This window comes from Aspergillus mulundensis (genome assembly GCF_003369625.1).
Source record: "Aspergillus mulundensis strain DSM 5745 chromosome Unknown scaffold_1, whole genome shotgun sequence".
Lineage (NCBI taxonomy): Eukaryota > Fungi > Ascomycota > Eurotiomycetes > Eurotiales > Aspergillaceae > Aspergillus > Aspergillus mulundensis.
Genome location: NW_020797889.1, coordinates 1884467 through 1901498, shown reverse-complemented (window position 1 = coordinate 1901498; position 17032 = coordinate 1884467). Strand labels below are relative to the sequence as shown.

General features: G+C 51.7%; 4 protein-coding genes across 4 annotated transcripts; 2 read left to right on the top strand and 2 right to left on the bottom strand.

Annotated features, from left to right (window-relative positions):
* Window positions 1-5658: 5658 nt before the first annotated feature.
* On the top strand, window positions 5659-7737 carry medA (transcriptional regulator medA; the record flags this gene model as incomplete). Its single annotated transcript, XM_026744146.1, has 3 exons — window positions 5659-5698; window positions 5763-7246; window positions 7306-7737. 3 exons carry the CDS (start codon window positions 5659-5661, stop codon window positions 7735-7737), a joined length of 1956 nt encoding a protein of 651 aa, XP_026607309.1.
* A 965-nt stretch (window positions 7738-8702) lies between these two features.
* On the top strand, window positions 8703-11026 carry trpB (tryptophan synthase TRP5; the record flags this gene model as incomplete). Its single annotated transcript, XM_026744145.1, has 3 exons — window positions 8703-8838; window positions 8938-9241; window positions 9295-11026. 3 exons carry the CDS (start codon window positions 8703-8705, stop codon window positions 11024-11026), a joined length of 2172 nt encoding a protein of 723 aa, XP_026607308.1.
* Window positions 11027-11405: 379 nt separating this feature from the next.
* DSM5745_02128 (H(+)-transporting V1 sector ATPase subunit B) lies at window positions 11406-13465 on the bottom strand (the record flags this gene model as incomplete). The annotated part of the gene is made up of 9 exons (XM_026744144.1): window positions 11406-11716; window positions 11774-11992; window positions 12045-12319; window positions 12378-12694; window positions 12753-12914; window positions 12988-13023; window positions 13094-13113; window positions 13191-13275; window positions 13367-13465. The coding sequence occupies 9 exons, from the start codon at window positions 13463-13465 to the stop codon at window positions 11406-11408; spliced, it is 1524 nt and encodes a 507-aa protein (XP_026607307.1).
* Window positions 13466-13879: 414 nt separating this feature from the next.
* DSM5745_02127 (universal stress protein family domain protein) lies at window positions 13880-16129 on the bottom strand (the record flags this gene model as incomplete). Its single annotated transcript, XM_026744143.1, has 4 exons — window positions 13880-14036; window positions 14091-14152; window positions 14207-14946; window positions 15037-16129. 4 exons carry the CDS (start codon window positions 16127-16129, stop codon window positions 13880-13882), a joined length of 2052 nt encoding a protein of 683 aa, XP_026607306.1.
* Window positions 16130-17032: the final 903 nt, after the last annotated feature.

Sequence of the window (17032 nt, the reverse complement as noted above, 5' to 3'; positions counted from 1 at the left end):
CAATTAGCGCTTGGCTAGCATTATTGCCAGCCTGTCTAACAGCTAAACAGTGATTGGACTTTTCTGCACGGAGTAAACTGCCCCTCACTTTTATCCAGGCCATGGGCCATGGGCCAAGGCACCGTTCTCCCCTGATTTTCGTGATGCCACCGGTCTGCCAGCCGATTCGGGGTAAAGTAGGCCAAGTCGTTCATTCCCCATAAGGGCGGATTAGGTCGGGTCCACTCTGCGATAACTTTATGCAAGTCTGCAAGAACGATTTGGTTTATTTTTCTGCCTCTCAAAGACACGAAGCGAACCGGCTACTATTTGTATGGCAGGTGGCTTTCCCTCGGGACATAGTAGTGACGGTACACTTCTCTTCACAGCCCCTATGCCGAAACGTGCTCGAATCATGGGAAAAGAAGCTCGTATCCATTGTTGGTTAGTCAGACATGAGTGCATTTCCAAAGTAGCTGGAGCGAATCTCCTCTCAGTCCTCTGGCTTGGGATTCATGAAGTCGGGCGTAGAAGTGCCCTTCGGAAAAGCACATGTCGTCACTTTGGCGAGGGTTGCTTGACCCGTTGTTCACCTGGCTTGAGACCTCTGACCAACCTCTGAAGTGGTGTGCCACAAGGTGCTCTCCTCGTATTCCGCTTTGCCTTTGAGCTTGCGCCTGCTAAAAACGGCAATTGTGGATTTCATGGCGCTCGTCTCATGATTACAGCATCATTATTAGAATGATGCTTGATCACCTGATGCGACGGGGTCCTTGGGGTACCGTGCGCCGTCGCAGATAATGACACTCGGATTGACCGCGGTAGGGTTGAGGGTTCCGATCTTGACGAAGATCCAACCTGGCAGCCACAATACGGACCCTTCAACCTTGTGTATCTACTGGAGTTAATAAGAATGGTGGCTTCGGGCTTAGAGAGGTGACGATGGTCAGCAGACAATCTTCAGTCTATCTCAAGCAATTGAAGGCTATCAGTCCACCGGTTATATGGTAACAATGCAGCGTGACTTCGGTAGCAGTGCTACCATACCTCCTAAGGTACAACCTTGACCGGGATCATTTCACAAGGATCTTTTGTGCATCCCATCGTGCCATTATGACCTGGGCGAATAGAAGTGCATCCAAGGCAGACGGAGGATTCGAAGGACAACCGATTGAACCGAATGCACCAGTCGTTGAGGTGTCAGTGGGTCTGCTCCACATTTCCCTTATTTGCCTCCAATAAGGTCGCTTACTTCTTGCATCGCGTGGGAGCCAAATGCAAGGTTTGCTATGTTTAGCATCTTAGATCCCCCGCTAAGCAACCGCCGTCTCGATCTGGTATGAAGGTCCCTTGTCAGAAATGGTGCCCTCATCGGAAAACACGGGAAGCCAAGACAAAGATGGATGGACGTTTTGTTGGTGTACTTGTCGGTGAAAGCGTGTTGAGCGAATGCCACTTCTCGAGTCATGAGCCTTAATCTTATCCATAGTGCGCATAACCTGTGTCCTTCCAAAGCATTATTGAGAAAACTTGTGTTTTGACTGGTTGACGAGCCACGACGAGAACGGCGGGGTCAACAACTCGACAGGATTTCAAGATACTGGTGCAAATCACCGCCACAGCGTGGGTGACAGGGATTTGATCATTCAGGTCCTGCACGACAAGGCTCCACGGGCGACAACCTGATTGATGATTATGGGAGTCGTTGTTTCTGACTGGCCGGAGATGCATTCGCAGGATCGTGTTTGCTCATCACAGCGCAAATCAAAGCTTTTCTGCGCCTCGCGAGATTTCGGCAGAGGAAGTCCATTCCTGAAGCCGCAGAGCGTGTCACGACTCACGACGGCCTCACCGTTGGCTGTCCAATCTACTTGGTGGATTGGTGGAGTGCTCTTCGAAGTTTCGTAGAGCTTCGATTCTTCGAAACTCCGGGCAGGTTGCAAATCCCTCTGGTCCGCCGGGATCGTTGGCTCCACTAACACCATGCGAGCCGCGTGAGGAGAAGAAGATGGAGCAGCAATGGACGGGGAATTGGTTTTATCGCGACCCTGAGATGGGGATCAGAAGACGGAGGAGACCTGAATAGGTAAGAAGCCCTGTCCCAGAAAGAAGAAACCGAGGGAGCGCGTTTCAAGTTTGAGCTCTGGCAATTGCCCGAGCAGGAAAGGTGGTGGGGGGGGCTAAGAATAAAACTCTACGATCCCAGCTTCTACTCCCGAGGTTCACCTGTGACCTCAGGACCTGCTCTCCCAGAGTCCCAGTAGTGGAGGGCGGACTTATTCTTTCCGGGTTCCAACTTCCGGAAGCTTTCTGCTTTCAAAGAATTACTTAAGACGATGGGTATTGACAATTATTGGCCTGAGCATTCGGAGATCTGTCTTTTTTGAGTAAGGCTTTCACCATATTTTGGCACCTGTTAGTAGCAAAGATGGATCTGCTGCCAACCCCGGCTCCGAGTCCCTACAATAGTACAAACGGAAAACTAACAACTTAACAAGACCCTCCGCCCGCGGGGCCCGGGGGACCGCCGTGCTGGATGATATCATCCCGCCAGTGAAGCGACTAGAGAGGAATGGGAAAAAGTTGAAACTCAAAGCTATCTAAGGGCTTGGAGGCTCGTCTACCTTGACTCTTCTGGGGAAGCCGCCAGCTTGGTGCCAGGGGTCCTCAAAGCAGTTTAGTTCCTGCTTGTTACGATTCATTACGCCGATACGTCCGACCATAATAAATACGGGGTAAACACCTGGTCCTCCGTACCTCAAAGAAGGGTATCCGATCCGATCTTCAGAGTCGCAGCCCTAATTTCTAACGGTTATCGATGCCCAAGAGAGCATTTGGTCATGATATGGCGGTGTTAATAATAGTTATCTAGCATTCTCCGGCGCTGAGTGGTTTCTTGCTGCCTTTTAGAGGGTCCACTGTACAGGGCGGCGTGGGCCGCCTAAACCGAGTGAACTGGAAGTCCGAACTGCCAGAGATTCCGGTCTAGTCTGTTTTGAGCACAAGTTCCTGTCTAATAATAAACCTGACTGTTTTGTAGGTAATGCTGATATTATCCGAGTCCGACTCCTGCAAGCCCAACGCCCTTCCGCCACCCGTGACCTCACCACCGTTTATGGATCCAAGATGGGGAGTCGCCGAGGAGTGGGAGTGGAAGTGGGATCATTGTGGGCAGAAGAGGAAGAGGTTTGATCATCCCGTCCCTGGGTAGAGGCTGAGTTGCTGCCATGGCCCATGGCTTGCCTGCTGCTGGTCCGAGGGTGGCTGCTGTCATTCGCCCAGTTCAGAATAATAGCAGTAAATATATGAGGAACAGATTAATAGAGATAATATAACTTGTAAGATCCGTATCTGATGCATCTGTCTGTCTGTCTGCCCGTCGAGTGCAAGCCGCAAATCCTCGAGTCACGGTCTCCCATCCTGGAGCCCCCGCCACACTCCGCCCAGTGCTGCTCTTCTGCTCTCTGACCACGCTTAGTGCGAAAAAGGGATCTTAATCATTATTATAACTTCTCTCGTCCTCCTCTTTTCTTTTTTCCTTTTCCTATTTTATCCATCAGCCTCTGGGTACCTTCACTCGCTTTGGTCACCTTAAATCCTTCCACTCCGCCGCCAACTCTACCTCTCCTCATCTACCGTCCCCTCCTCACATAACTTCCTCTGTTATGGCAAATTAAAGATACGCTCAATATCCTCGTCTCTTTTATTCACTCGCTTTACATTCGCTCGCTATCACACTCGCTTGGTTTGGCATCGAAGTAATCTTACATTCGCTACCTTGGTGTTGTGTTGTTGATCTAAGACGCTTGGAGAGACAACACTGGAATTTGGATTCGGTTTCAAACTTTGCAAATCGGAAGGACTATTGGAAGAAAAGAAGAAACGGCTGGATACTTTAATATCTAATCACGCATATCAACGCGCTCGCTCATCGTTGAATCACTCGCTGTTGCTTTCGCTTACGGCTCGCCCGTGACTCCCCCCGCTTCCCTATTTGTCGAAGACGACCAGGACAACACCTCGAGAACTCGCTTCTCGAATCAGTGCCCTCAGTCGGTATCTCCTGTTTGGCGTGGACCACGCAGCTGCGCGTTTGTTGTTATCTCAAGCCTCCGGCTGTAGAGCAACACCGTTTGTTCCGTGGACGGTGCAACTGAAACGATCATCAAATCGCGCCTCTCACCACCATCTGCACTTTGTCGTCATCGTTCTTGAGCTTCTCAAGTGTCTCAACTTTCTCGGAAGAGTGGATCTCAGGTTCGTGAATCCTCCAATACTGCTGTCTTCTCGCCAGCCTTTGGAAGGGTTCGATCTGGACCCAACTGGCGTGGAGCCTTGTCTCGGTTGAGCACACCAACTCTGACAGAATACAGCAAAAGATCTCTTGCCTGAGCCCCCTTTGCTTGTTAAGGTTAGTGAACGGAGTCCCTTTCCCTCGCCACTGAAGGCTGTGGTGCCTTGCATCCGCTCTCCTTCGTATCTCCTTTCATTTACCCTCCTTGCTTGACCCAAATCGTGCCTTGAAAGAAAGGGACCTCGAGCGAGATTAGTGTCAGCGGTGGTTCTCATGCAATTTTACTTCCCCTTGTGATCGTCATTTAGGGTTGGCGTTTATTGTTGACGTCTTTTCTGTTGCAGTGCGTTTCGTCAGTCGCTTCCTATCGTGAGCATTTTGCATATTAGCATACCGAGACCCCGGTGACGGACTTGATTCATTATCAGCTCTCTGGTGAGTCTTGCTGGTGGATGCAGCGATCCGATTTTATCGCCTTAAGAGGTGTGTGTGGTTCGTACTCACAAGGCGGGTAGTTCATCGCCCGATTTTTATTCATTTTTGAAACTTGTCGACCTGGGTAACAGGTGAAACCCATTATTTCTTTTGAGAAAGACGAAAGAGGACGAGATATAACGTCAAGCCCTTCCGTCTCCGTTCGGCTCCCAATATCCGCTCGCTTTTCTGAAACCCGGCCACGGACGTCCACTCTGCTCCCGTTGGGCTTGGCCATATTGAGACCATAATCTCGCTTTCAGCTGGGAATCGGCTTCCTATAGGTGCTTTTGAAATATCTTTCAGCAGCGTGGCTTGAGCCTGGTTCTCAATCTGCAAGCAGCCTTCACAAACTTCGGTCTTGATCGTTGGGCACCTGCCACTGATCCAAAGTCGTCATTTCCACTCTTCTCACTCGCTTCGTGTCGTCGCTCGCTTTGTCTCGGAGGAGACACTGCAGGTTTTCCGGCGCACTATCGTTTGCCTCTGAATAAATTCGCTGTCATTCGCTTCTTTAGGTTGTTGTGTTTCGTTGCAGGTTCTGCAACACCTTCAAGCTGGCTTACTCGAAGACACACGGTGTTCTGGTGAGTGCAGATGCGCCCTCTTGTTTCTCCCCTTCTACCCAATGACCATTGTTGCTGCCTTCTTCTGTTTTCCTCCCGGCTGCTCGGAATCTGAGTCTTGATTCAACCCTTGTCTCGCTGGGAGAACGGATGGTTCCCACCTTGCTCGTTCGAATCTCTGCTACGTACGACATCTGCTAATACTTGGTTGATTCATAGTTCGACCCGGACTTCCAAACGCCCTTGATTCTAGACGAGACCTTGGAGTTCTCAGATCCTGAAGAGTCCCACTTTTTTGACGTATTTTCAGGCGGCCTCTTGGCCAAGTCTGAACCCTCCTTGTCTATGTCTGGTTTCCAAAGACTCTCACAAGCGGCTGTGCTAGGTAAGTCCCTTCCTCCAATTTTCTGTGGCAGACGGGGAAATGGATATACTAATGTTAGTCTTAGATTGCGATTCCGCCCAATCTCTGCAGGATGGCGCCTCCTATTCTACATACGGCCAGCCCGTTTATATGTCCACTCCCCTTGCCCCATCTCCAATGACCGACCATATAAGTCAGATGTCAGATTGCGTTCCATACATGGCGAAACCCGAGTATGCTAGCTCCTACGAGGATGAGCAGACCCCTGTGATTCCCGTGGAAACTTGCCAGTTGCCAGAGGTTCTCTCGTACTCGCCACAGAGAGGCTCCGAAGGCACCAGAGTCTTCGTGCAACTCCAGTCTCCCTACGATCTTCACACAACACCCTACGCAACGCTGTACATCGTGTTTGGAACGAAGAAGTGCGAGTGCAATCCACACTTTGTGGGATTCCGGGATTCTTACTTCCAATATGCTCTCTCTGTGGATACCCCTCCGTTTATGTCCACGGGCTCACCCTCCCTGGCGGTTCCTCTTCAGGTTGCCATGCGCGGCCAAAATGAATGCCCAGCTACGACCCTCCAAGTGGGCGTTTACACATATGAGCATGCCGGACAGCAGTCACCGTCTGACGAGGGTCGGAAGAGGCGGATTTCGTCTTTCTCTGCCGATAACCTCTCCAGGCCAATCAAACGCGCGTCGACCCTTCCGGTGCAGGTTAAGGAGGAAACATCAAGCTATGCTGCGCCTTACTCGCCGTATTCGCAGCCGCTTCCTTCCATGAACGGATATGCTACCTCATATCACACAGATTCTTCGCCTCGCATCGGCCCTACGCAGTATACGACTGTATCGACGAACTCGCAACCTTCTATCCGCGCCCCTTCTCCCATGGCACCTTCGTGGAACTCATCCTTTCTCTCGGTTAACCACGATCCGAGAACTTCTGGATACGCCGTCGGACGTGGTGTTTGCCAGCCAAAGCCATCATCCCCGGCAAGCCATTCGAACCCTACTCTCATCCGTACCTCCACCCTACAGCAAGCACCTGCTGTGATTCAAACACAGACATTCAACCCCTATGCTATGTATCCGTCAAAAGCCATCCTGAAGCTCAATGGGGACATGAACACGATGACCCAAAATTGGACTCAGGAGGAGCAAATTGCTCAGCGCCGTCTGGTCCAATTCACCCGCATGCAGAGTGGCACCACTATCCACGCTGACTTCAAGCCCGTTACCCCCGAAGAACGCGCACCGAATAGCATCTGCATAAGCTGCATTTACTGGGAAGGCAAGGATGAGTGTTTCATCACGAGTGTGGATACCATTTACCTTCTTGAATCGCTCGTTGGAGTCCGCTTCACAGTGGAGGAGAAGAACCGTATTCGACGTAACTTGGAAGGGTTCAGACCTCTTACCGTATCGAAATCTAAAGCAGACAGCGAAGAGTTTTTCAAGGTTATCATGGGATTCCCCGCACCGAAGCCGCGAAATATTGAGAAGGATGTCAAGGTCTTTCCCTGGAAGATCCTGGGCCATGCTTTGAAGAAGATCATTGGCAAATATGTGAGTAGCCGCTACATCAAACATCAAGTCGTTCTCCTACTAACGTAAACATTGATTAGTCCGCCAGCTACTCCTCTACCGCTGGGGCTCTTCCCACTCCCATCGGATCAAACTATCCCAGTACCGGGCCGGCGTCCGATTCTGGAGCTGATGGTCATAGTGCTGCCTCTCCGCAGTCGATGTCCGAAGGCACGCCTTCAAGCAGCTATCACCCAGGCATAGCAGCCCCAGTCTACTCCCCTCCAACTGAAGCCGAAGGACCAGTGCGAACAATCTTACCCACTGTCAGCCAACCATACTCGAGTATCACTGCGCCATACTCTTACACTACCGTCTGCCATCCGGGACAGCTTGCGCCCACTGGGCCGGCCACAAGGAGCTGGGAAGTTAACCCACTGGCCACGGCTCCGACCGTGAACGCGAACCCTGGCAACTACAACTACATGCCTCCGATGACCTACTCTATGCCCGGTCACCATCAGGGACATTAGGGAGCCGAGTAGGTGTTTCGAGCTGATTGCATTCATCGGCGTTATACCATTTTGCATATTATATTTACATTTTTTTCGTCACTCCTTCATTTGATACCATGGCGCGCTTGGTTATTTACGTCTTGCATACAGAAAGCTTCTGTCCGGCTATGGTTCTGATGACTATTCGCAACGATTTCACGTCTCTCCTTTACTACTCTCATGTCTTGATGCCCCCTGTTTTCTGATTTATACGTTTTGACATGATGCATTATAGATGATCTGTTATCCATTCCTTTGGTTTTGCATATACGGGGCATTGAGATACCATTCCTTTACGATACATGTACAACTATGCTGCATGGGTGGCGCTGCTGTCTTTCCTTATCACCTCGCAGGACTGGGATACCATTACGGGCTGGAAAAGTGTGGAACGCGTTCTTATTTGGGATACCATGTCTGCTTTTTTGTGCTTTCTTGATTGTTAGTGATCTTTAATTGTTCTATTGATCTTTGGCTGGGTTCTCCGCTGCATAGCTTTGGCGTTTCTGACAGTTGTTTGGTTTCTACCTCTAAGGCTGTGTTACCAAGTGACCAGTACTATAGTACTTCGTGTCTATCTCACCCAATAATAGTGATTCGAGAACTCACCTTCCTCTCCAATGCTCTTCAAATTCTACTCTTCTATATAATGTAGAGCAGTTTTTGGCCGGTATCGGCTAGATTCTTATCTTATCGCCACCAACGTCACCTGACCAGCAATTTCATTGAGTCCCTCGGAGTCGCTTCCATGCGCAGAGCAAGGGTGAGTCAACGCAGCTTTCACCTTTCTTTTGTCTGCCGCTCTTTTAAATTGGCCCGCTCAAGTTCGATCTGGACTCATTGTCCTTCAAGTTTCATAACCTTCCGTTCATCCTCTCTCCATTCCTTTTCCCTCTCCTCCCCCCGATATTTTGCTCCCCTCTTCCCCACCCCCACCTTCCATCATGGAGCACATCAAGGCCACCTTCGAGAAGGTCAAGCGGGAGAAGCGTGCCGCTCTCGTCGCCTACATCACAGCTGGTTATCCCACAATTGAAGAGGCCGTAGATATCCTTCTTGGACTTGAAAATGGAGGTGCTGGTAAGCATATTCCTCCGAAATCAATTGACTCATCGCGCCACCGTTGTCGCACTCCCGGTTTTGCCAGCAAAAACTGACATTCTCGGATCAATTGGATAGACATCATCGAATTGGGCGTTCCCTTCACAGATCCCATTGCCGATGGGCCTACTATCCAGAAGGCCAACACAAAGGCTCTTGCCAACGGTGTCACAGTCTCCACCGTTTTAGAGATGGTCCGCAACGCGAGAAACCGCGGCCTCAAGGCACCCATTATGCTGATGGGCTACTACAACCCGATGCTGAGCTACGGTGAGGAGCGTATGCTCAGGGACTGCAAGGAGGTTGGTGTCAATGGTTTCATTATGGTCGACCTTCCTCCGGAGGAGGCCGTTCGATTCAGAGATCTTTGCACAAGCACGGGGTATGACTTACGCGACTCATATACATGGAATTGAGCTGACTTCGGGGTGGTAGTCTTTCTTACGTCCCACTCATCGCCCCCGCCACGTCCGAGTCTCGCATGAAGATTCTGTGCAAGATCGCCGATTCCTTTATCTACGTTGTCTCAAGAATGGGTGTGACTGGTGCTACCGGACAGCTCAGCTCGAACATCCCCGAACTTCTCGCCCGTGTCCACAAGTGGTCTGGAAACGTACCTACCGCGCTGGGATTCGGTGTCAGCACCCGCGAGCACTTCCTTTCTGTCCAGGAAATGTCCGAAGGCGTCGTCATTGGTAGCCAGATCATCACTGTTCTTGGTCAGGCCCCTGCTGGTCAGGCGGCCCAGAAAGCCGAGGAGTACCTCTCCAGTGTCACTGGTCGCCGATTGGAAAGAGATACTGCGGGTGCGTTGACTCGTGAGGTGAACGTGTTGGAACCCGTTTTGAAGATCGAAACGCCCCCTGTGTCTCAGCCTACGGACGTTATCACGGAGAAGGATACGCCTTCCGGCCCTGGCTTGGGTGACCAACTCGAAGCTCTCAACGGTGGTGGAAACCCTGGCGCAACGCCTGCGCGTTTTGGTGAGTTCGGTGGACAGTATGTCCCCGAGTCTCTGATGGACTGCCTGGCCGAGTTGGAGCGGGGTTTCGACAGTGCTCTTAAGGACCCTTCCTTCTGGGAGGAGTATCGCTCATACTACCCTTACATGGGACGCCCCAGTAGCCTTCACCTTGCAAGCCGTCTGACCGAGCATGTCGGAGGTGCTAACATTTGGTTGAAGCGTGAGGACCTCAACCACACTGGTAGTCACAAGATCAACAACGCTCTGGGTCAGATCCTCCTTGCGCGGAGACTTGGAAAGACCAGAATCATCGCAGAGACTGGCGCCGGGCAACACGGTGTTGCCACTGCGACCGTTTGCGCCAAGTTTGGCATGAAGTGTGTTGTCTACATGGGCGCGGAGGATGTGCGTCGTCAAGCACTGAACGTTTTCCGTATGAAACTACTTGGTGCCTCTGTCGTTGCAGTCGATGCTGGCAGCCGAACCCTGCGTGACGCTGTCAACGAGGCCATGCGTGCGTGGGTGGTTGACCTCGACACAACCCACTACATACTTGGCTCTGCTATCGGTCCTCACCCCTTCCCTACGATCGTGCGCACTTTCCAGTCCGTTATCGGCGACGAGGCCAAGCAGCAGCTGCAAGAACAAATCGGCAAGCTGCCCGATGCCGTCGTCGCCTGTGTCGGCGGTGGCAGTAACGCCGTCGGCAGTTTCTACCCCTTCTCCAAGGACACCAGCGTCAAGCTTCTCGGTGTCGAAGCCGGCGGTGACGGTATTGACACAAACCGCCACTCCGCTACCCTCTCAGGCGGCAGCAAGGGTGTGCTCCACGGTGTCCGCACTTACATCTTGCAAGACGAGCACGGACAGGTCTCCGAGACTCACTCCATCTCTGCCGGTCTCGACTACCCTGGTGTCGGCCCCGAACTGAGTAACTGGAAGGACAGCGACCGCGCCCACTTCATTGCCGCCACAGACGCTCAGGCTCTCTCTGGTTTCCGCACCATGGCCCAGACGGAGGGTATCATCCCCGCTCTTGAGTCCTCGCACGCCATCTGGGGTGCTATCGAGTTGGCCAAGACTATGGGCAAGGGCAAGGACATTGTTCTTACCGTTAGCGGTAGAGGTGACAAGGACGTTGAGAGCGTTGCCGAGTCCCTTCCCAAGCTGGGTCCTCAGATTGGCTGGGACTTGCGGTTCTAAGCCAATGACGAGTGCGAAATGAAATGAAGAACACAATGCTGATACAAAGCGTTTAGTACAAATTTTGGATAATAGAATCTATGTATAGATTCCCCGTCGTTGCGCGTGTCCTAGATGTATAGTCCACTTCAAAAGCGACATTGTCTTCAATAGAGAAATGAATTTACGTATCTTGTGCAATTTGCTCTCTTCTTTCGCCTGAAACTAGTATAGTCACTATACAAAGACGGCAACTGGGTTATATCTTGAACGGTAAGATAGTGTATGGCTTATGTATGGACAGCACAGACAAGACGCAAGAGATCAGAAGGATATCAATCAATAATATCACAGCCACAATCAATCAACGAGATATAAGCAACTCCTTACTCGTGCTCATCTAAGTCTCAATAAGATCCGTGGTCTGGTCCTGCCCCTGTTCAGGAACCGAGTTGTCGCGCGTATCCTTGTTAGGAATCTTACGGCCAGAACGAGCATAGAACTCGTCGAGGACGCGCTTGGGGATACGGTTAAGAAGGTGGGGTGGGTAGATGCGGAGGAGGTTCCAAGCGATGTCGAGGGACTCGAAGATGGAGCGGGACTCGTAAGCGGATTGGTTGATGAAGGTGCGCTCGAACTTGTCGAGGAACTCAAGGGAGAGCTTGTCTTCAGAGGAGAGGGCTTCTTCTCCGACGACGGCTTTCATGGCGGCTGTTTCAAGAGGAATTAGTTTGCTGGTTTATTGGGCATGAGAATAACATCACTAACCGGCATCTCGTCCAATGGCATACTTGGCGTATAGCTGGTTGGAGACATCGGAGTGATCGTCACGAGTACGGCCCTTGCCAATGGCAGACTTCATCAGACGGGACAAGGAGGGTAGGACGTTGATGGGAGGGTAAACGCCCTTGTTGTACAGTTGACGGTCGATGAAGATTTGACCCTCCGTGATGTAACCCGTCAAATCGGGGATAGGGTGTGTGATATCTATATAAAAAATCAGTGCTTACGACGGAATAGGCCTGATGTCCCAGCTTACCGTCGTTAGGCATGGTCAAGATGGGAATCTGAGTGATGGAGCCATTTCGGCCCTGCACTCGCCCAGCACGTTCGTAAATGGTGGACAAATCAGTGTACATGTAACCTGGGTAACCACGACGACCCGGAACTTCTTCTCGAGCAGCTGAGACTTCACGCAAAGCGTCACAGTAGGCCGACAGGTCAGTCATGATAACCAAAACGTGCTTCTCCAACTGGTAAGCGTAGTATTCAGCCGTGGTCAATGCCAGACGAGGCGTAATGATACGTTCGATTCTATAGCATATTCAATTAGATATATGACAAATCGACCATATCAGCGCAGGATACTTACGTCGGGTCATTGGCCAAGTTCAGGAAGAGTGTCACTCGCTCCATACTGCCGTTCTCCTCGAAGTCACGAGTGAAGAAACGGCTAGTCTCCATATTGACACCCATAGCAGCGAAGACGATGGAGAAGTTATCCTCGTGGCCGTCATGGACATCCTTCGTCGGCCGATTGACCAGACCGGCCTGGCGACAGATCTGAGCAGCAATCTCGTTGTGAGGGAGACCGGAAGCGGAGAAGATGGGAATCTTCTGTCCACGGGCAATGGAGTTCATCGTATCGATAGCGGAGATACCGGTGGAAATCATCTCTTCGGGGTACACCTGTACAGCACGCCGTTACCGCCAGCGCTCTCAATACTTCGGTGTCGGATAGACTTACTCTCGAGTATGGGTTGATAGGTTGACCGTTAATATCTAGGTAGTCCTCCGCCAACACCTTAGGACCCTTGTCAATAGCACGACCGGAACCATCGAAGACACGGCCCAGCATGTCCTCGGAGACACCCAGCTTCAAGCTGTGGTTGGTGAACTCGACTTTGGTCTACCAAGGCGATCAACGTCAGCGCTGGTCCCTTCCCAACCTCAACAACAACAGAGTTGCCGATGCATCATACCTTCTTAACATCGATACCTGAAGTGCCCTCAAATACCTAGTGATCGCAATCGACGTCAGTACTCCGCCAAGAAGCTCACTCGCTACGGCTGTCGTATGCTGCGCACCTGGACGATAGCTCGGTTTCCTGTTTAAGGAAGCTACGATTAGCTATACAGAATCTTTATACGCATACCAGCATCCCGTAATGCAAGGAGAGCATACCTCGAGCTTCCAGAACTTGACCCGACCGCTCAGTTCCATCAGGCAGGGTCAACGAGACGATCTCGTTGTAGGTGGGGAATTTGACCTAGTTGAGCAGACTATTAGGTTCTAAATTACAGCCGAATATAAACCAGCAAGCAAGAAAGAAGGTAGAGCTTGCAAGCAGGTATACGGACATTGTCGAGGAAAACGAGGGGGCCGTTGATGCCTCCGATGGTATTGTAGCGAATGCGTGGCTGGACGGAGGTCATTCGGGGGTCGAGAGTGTCAGCCATGGCTGAAGGAAACCGGGGCGAGCACCGGTCAGAAACAAGTAGAGCCGAGAGAGAGTAACAGGGCAGGAAATAAAGAGGAGAGCTTGGTTTGAAGCCGTCCGTCACCGTCGGGGAAGTTGCGTTGGCGTCGCTGTCGAGTTGGCGGAGAGGACGGAGCCACGTGATGTGTCATCATAGCTGGAGCAACTAACTATGTAGCTACGAAGTATACAGCCCAACACATATTTATCATTTCATCAAGTCATTCTCATTAAGGTAATGTCATATTTATACACGTTGGATATGCAAGTTAGAACCTTCCGCAGAACAAATTAAGATAGCCCTTCCCATTCCAGTTTATGCGCCAGTTCATCGACTCATGATGGTATTCGGATGCAGATAATAGAAAACAGGTCGTCAAGTAATAATGCCTCGCTAGTCTACTCTTGCTGCCGCAAGCTTCTTCGGTGCCGTTAAGTTGTTGGAAAGGCGCACATTCGTCTTTGATTTCTTCTTCAGCTTCCTTCGCGCCACCATGACCGGAACAGACGAATTCTGAACCAGATAGTTTGAGAATGACCCCAAAAGTACACTGAAGAACACATTAGTCGCTCTGCTCCAGTTCATGGCGAATACTGAGACTTACCCTTTCAGCGCACCTCGTCCTCTTGCCCCAACGACCACGAGTGTAGGGTCCAGCCCGTCGATCTAAAGCAAGATATTAGCGCGAAGGGGTGTAGTATCGAGAGGCAGTAGACGTACAGCTTCCGTGATAATATTCTTGGGACTCTTGCAGTGTATCACTTCGACAGCAACCCGAACCTGGAGTAATGTCTTCCTCAGAAGTCGGACACAGGTTTGCGAGATGAGGTGAACAGCATGTGCACGTTCGGCTTCCGCCTTGGACATTCTCCGCGCATCAACCGAGCCAGGCCTGCTATCTGTTCCAGAACCCAGACGATTGAAGAGGGCCCGAGGAAGGTTTGACGAGTCATTTTGTGATTTTTGAACAGTTTCGGCCGTTTGAGACCCGACAACGGCGGCAACATCCTCTGTCGCTTTGTAACCCTCACCGATTTGCGTACCGGTTTCCTCGTGCATGGCAAAAACCGCGAACATGGTGTCGCCATCTCGCAAGATCGTTCCTATTGTCCATTCTAGCGCATACACGGACTCTTCGCTGAGATCCGTCGTGACTAGATACTTTCGTTGCCGTCGCCGACCTCCCTCGGCATCCTCCTGCATGCTGGTATAGTCCCCACGAATGATAGTCCTGATTGATCGGTTGCGGACCGAATTGTCAATACTCGACATTTGAATGCTGAGCTTCTGAGCACGCTTTATGTCAGATAGTTCTGCTTCATCATCGGAGCCAAAGGGCGTATTGAGCACCGATGGAGGATCGAAGCCCGTTTGGAGCTGGACCTCTGGCGACTTCGGCATGGGGCCAGTTTTTGAGGAGTGAATCAATTCCGGGCCTTTGAATCTGGTTTGCTCGTCGTCTATACGGATGGTTAGTTTAGCTACACTGAAACCAGCCAAGGGACGATTCGTGTTAGGTTCTTGGGAAGAAGCATATATAAATCACATACTTGTTTCATCCGAAGCTGTCTTCGAATCTTCCGCTGAAGAACCTCGGCCGGGCGTCTTCTTCCGACCTCGCTTCACCTCTTCAGTATTACTCTCAGGGCTGGATTCGTCACCGCTCGAAGAGGAATCCTCCTCTTCTTCGCTGGATTCAGAGGCGTTGTTATCGCTGTCATACAATCGTTCATCTCCAGACGCAGAGCCTCTAGCATCCGTTTCGGTAGACCCGCGGCGAGATGCAGGAAGCTGGAGAAGTTTATCGTCGGTACCTTCGCTTTTGATTTCCTTTGTCTTATCGGCCGCGGGTTTAGGAGTGTCGGATACCGGGGTGCGAAGGCTGGAGTTAGGCAGGCGGCGCGCGGGCGAGCCGGATTGCGCTCTCCTGGCCGGGGAAGGAAGGTGCGAATCTAACGAAGTACCTCTCTTCGAAGCATTCCGACTAGAGTCCCGACCTCTGCTAAAACTCGGCAACCCGACCTTCAGATCGAATCCAGACATCACTGCCGCCATGGCATTTTTACCAGGAAGCGACCTAGGGGCCTTCTCCGGCGGACCGAATCGCCTCGAGCCACTAGCACTGGGCGGCATATCGACGCCCGAGTCCCAACGGATGCTTGGCCTTCTTGTTTCTGGAGAGTTTGTCTTTTTATCACCGCTCTTTTCCTTGCCCTTGGTAGCCGGCGGATCCGGACGCTTGAGAGGAGGAGGGGCGGTTTTCAAACTGGTATACGGGGCCTTGGGAGTCGTTACTGGTGTGGATAATGGTGTCGAAGAGGCTGAAGACGAGGGTGTCTCAGTAGATTCATTCGGCATTGGGGGCGACGGCAGCGGCGACGAGGTTTGGGGAGATTGCGAATCCTGGTAGCCGCGTCCAGCGGGCGGAGTTACGCCAACACCGATGCCCGCAATGGAACCATGGCGTGGGGCGATAAACCCGGGAGAGGGACCAGTGGCGGTGTCGAGTATGCTTCGTCTTGGAGGTGCATAGCCCGTTGTCGAGTTGCGATGCGTGGAGGAACTGCGGTGCTCAGAGGCAAGCTCTAGGCGCTCTTCTTCGAGGGCAGCGGCGAGCCCGCCGGGCCTGCGATTAGAGGGCATTCTGGTGGGTGGCGCCGCCCACGGCTGTTGAAGAGCTGTGGAGAACGGACCTCACAGCGACACAGCGATAAAGCTGTATCTTGTGGAGAGCTATCTCAATGTCGACTGTCAGTTCCACGAAAGCTGGAGCTTCAGATGTAAAAGCTCGGACTTTTTTTACCTAGTTATTTGGACGAATTATTGAAGCTAGGTGGGGGTATCAAGTCTGATATATGCCCAATGCTGGGCAAGCAAGCTAGGCTGCAGCTAACAGACCGTAACTCAAGCTGAAAGAGGGTTTCGGGAATCTCCTCCACGTGCAAAAAAACTGGTGAATATCAAGGATCTAGACCCAGCGTAGGGACACAATCCCGGTCGCCGCGGGCACGCGATAGCCTCACAACCTATCGGGCTTCCTTTATTCTGTGAGTTTCCTCCGGCTTGGCCTGTCCTTGGCTCCTACACCGCGGGTGAAGAGTGGTTCGACGGAGCCGATAGTTTGCTGCAAATCAAGCCGCGGCAAGATTCCTGCAAGATTCCCTGCCAATCACGGCGAATGATCTTTGCTGTGACTCGAATGTCGGGTGAGGACGAGGACGGAGACAGTAGTTTCCAAGGAAGGGCAGCAGGGCCGTCTTAGTATGGAAGACAAAAGGTGGAAGAGGAAGCGAGAAGGAAAACAGTCAGGCGGGATAAGTCAAGTTAAATCATCGCGGGGAATCTGAAGCTCGCATGGGGAAACAGGATGGATCGCCTTCGAGCTCGGCATGCGGGGTATAGAGCCAAGTAGGCCACCCTCATTCAACGTTGTCCAGTGTCCACACATCTCCCCGGCTCCCTTGCATCTTTTCGTTAGCTTGGGCAGATCAGCTTCAGGGAGGCGGAGAAAAAGTGGCCTCAATTGTCGGACAAAAGGTGTCACTG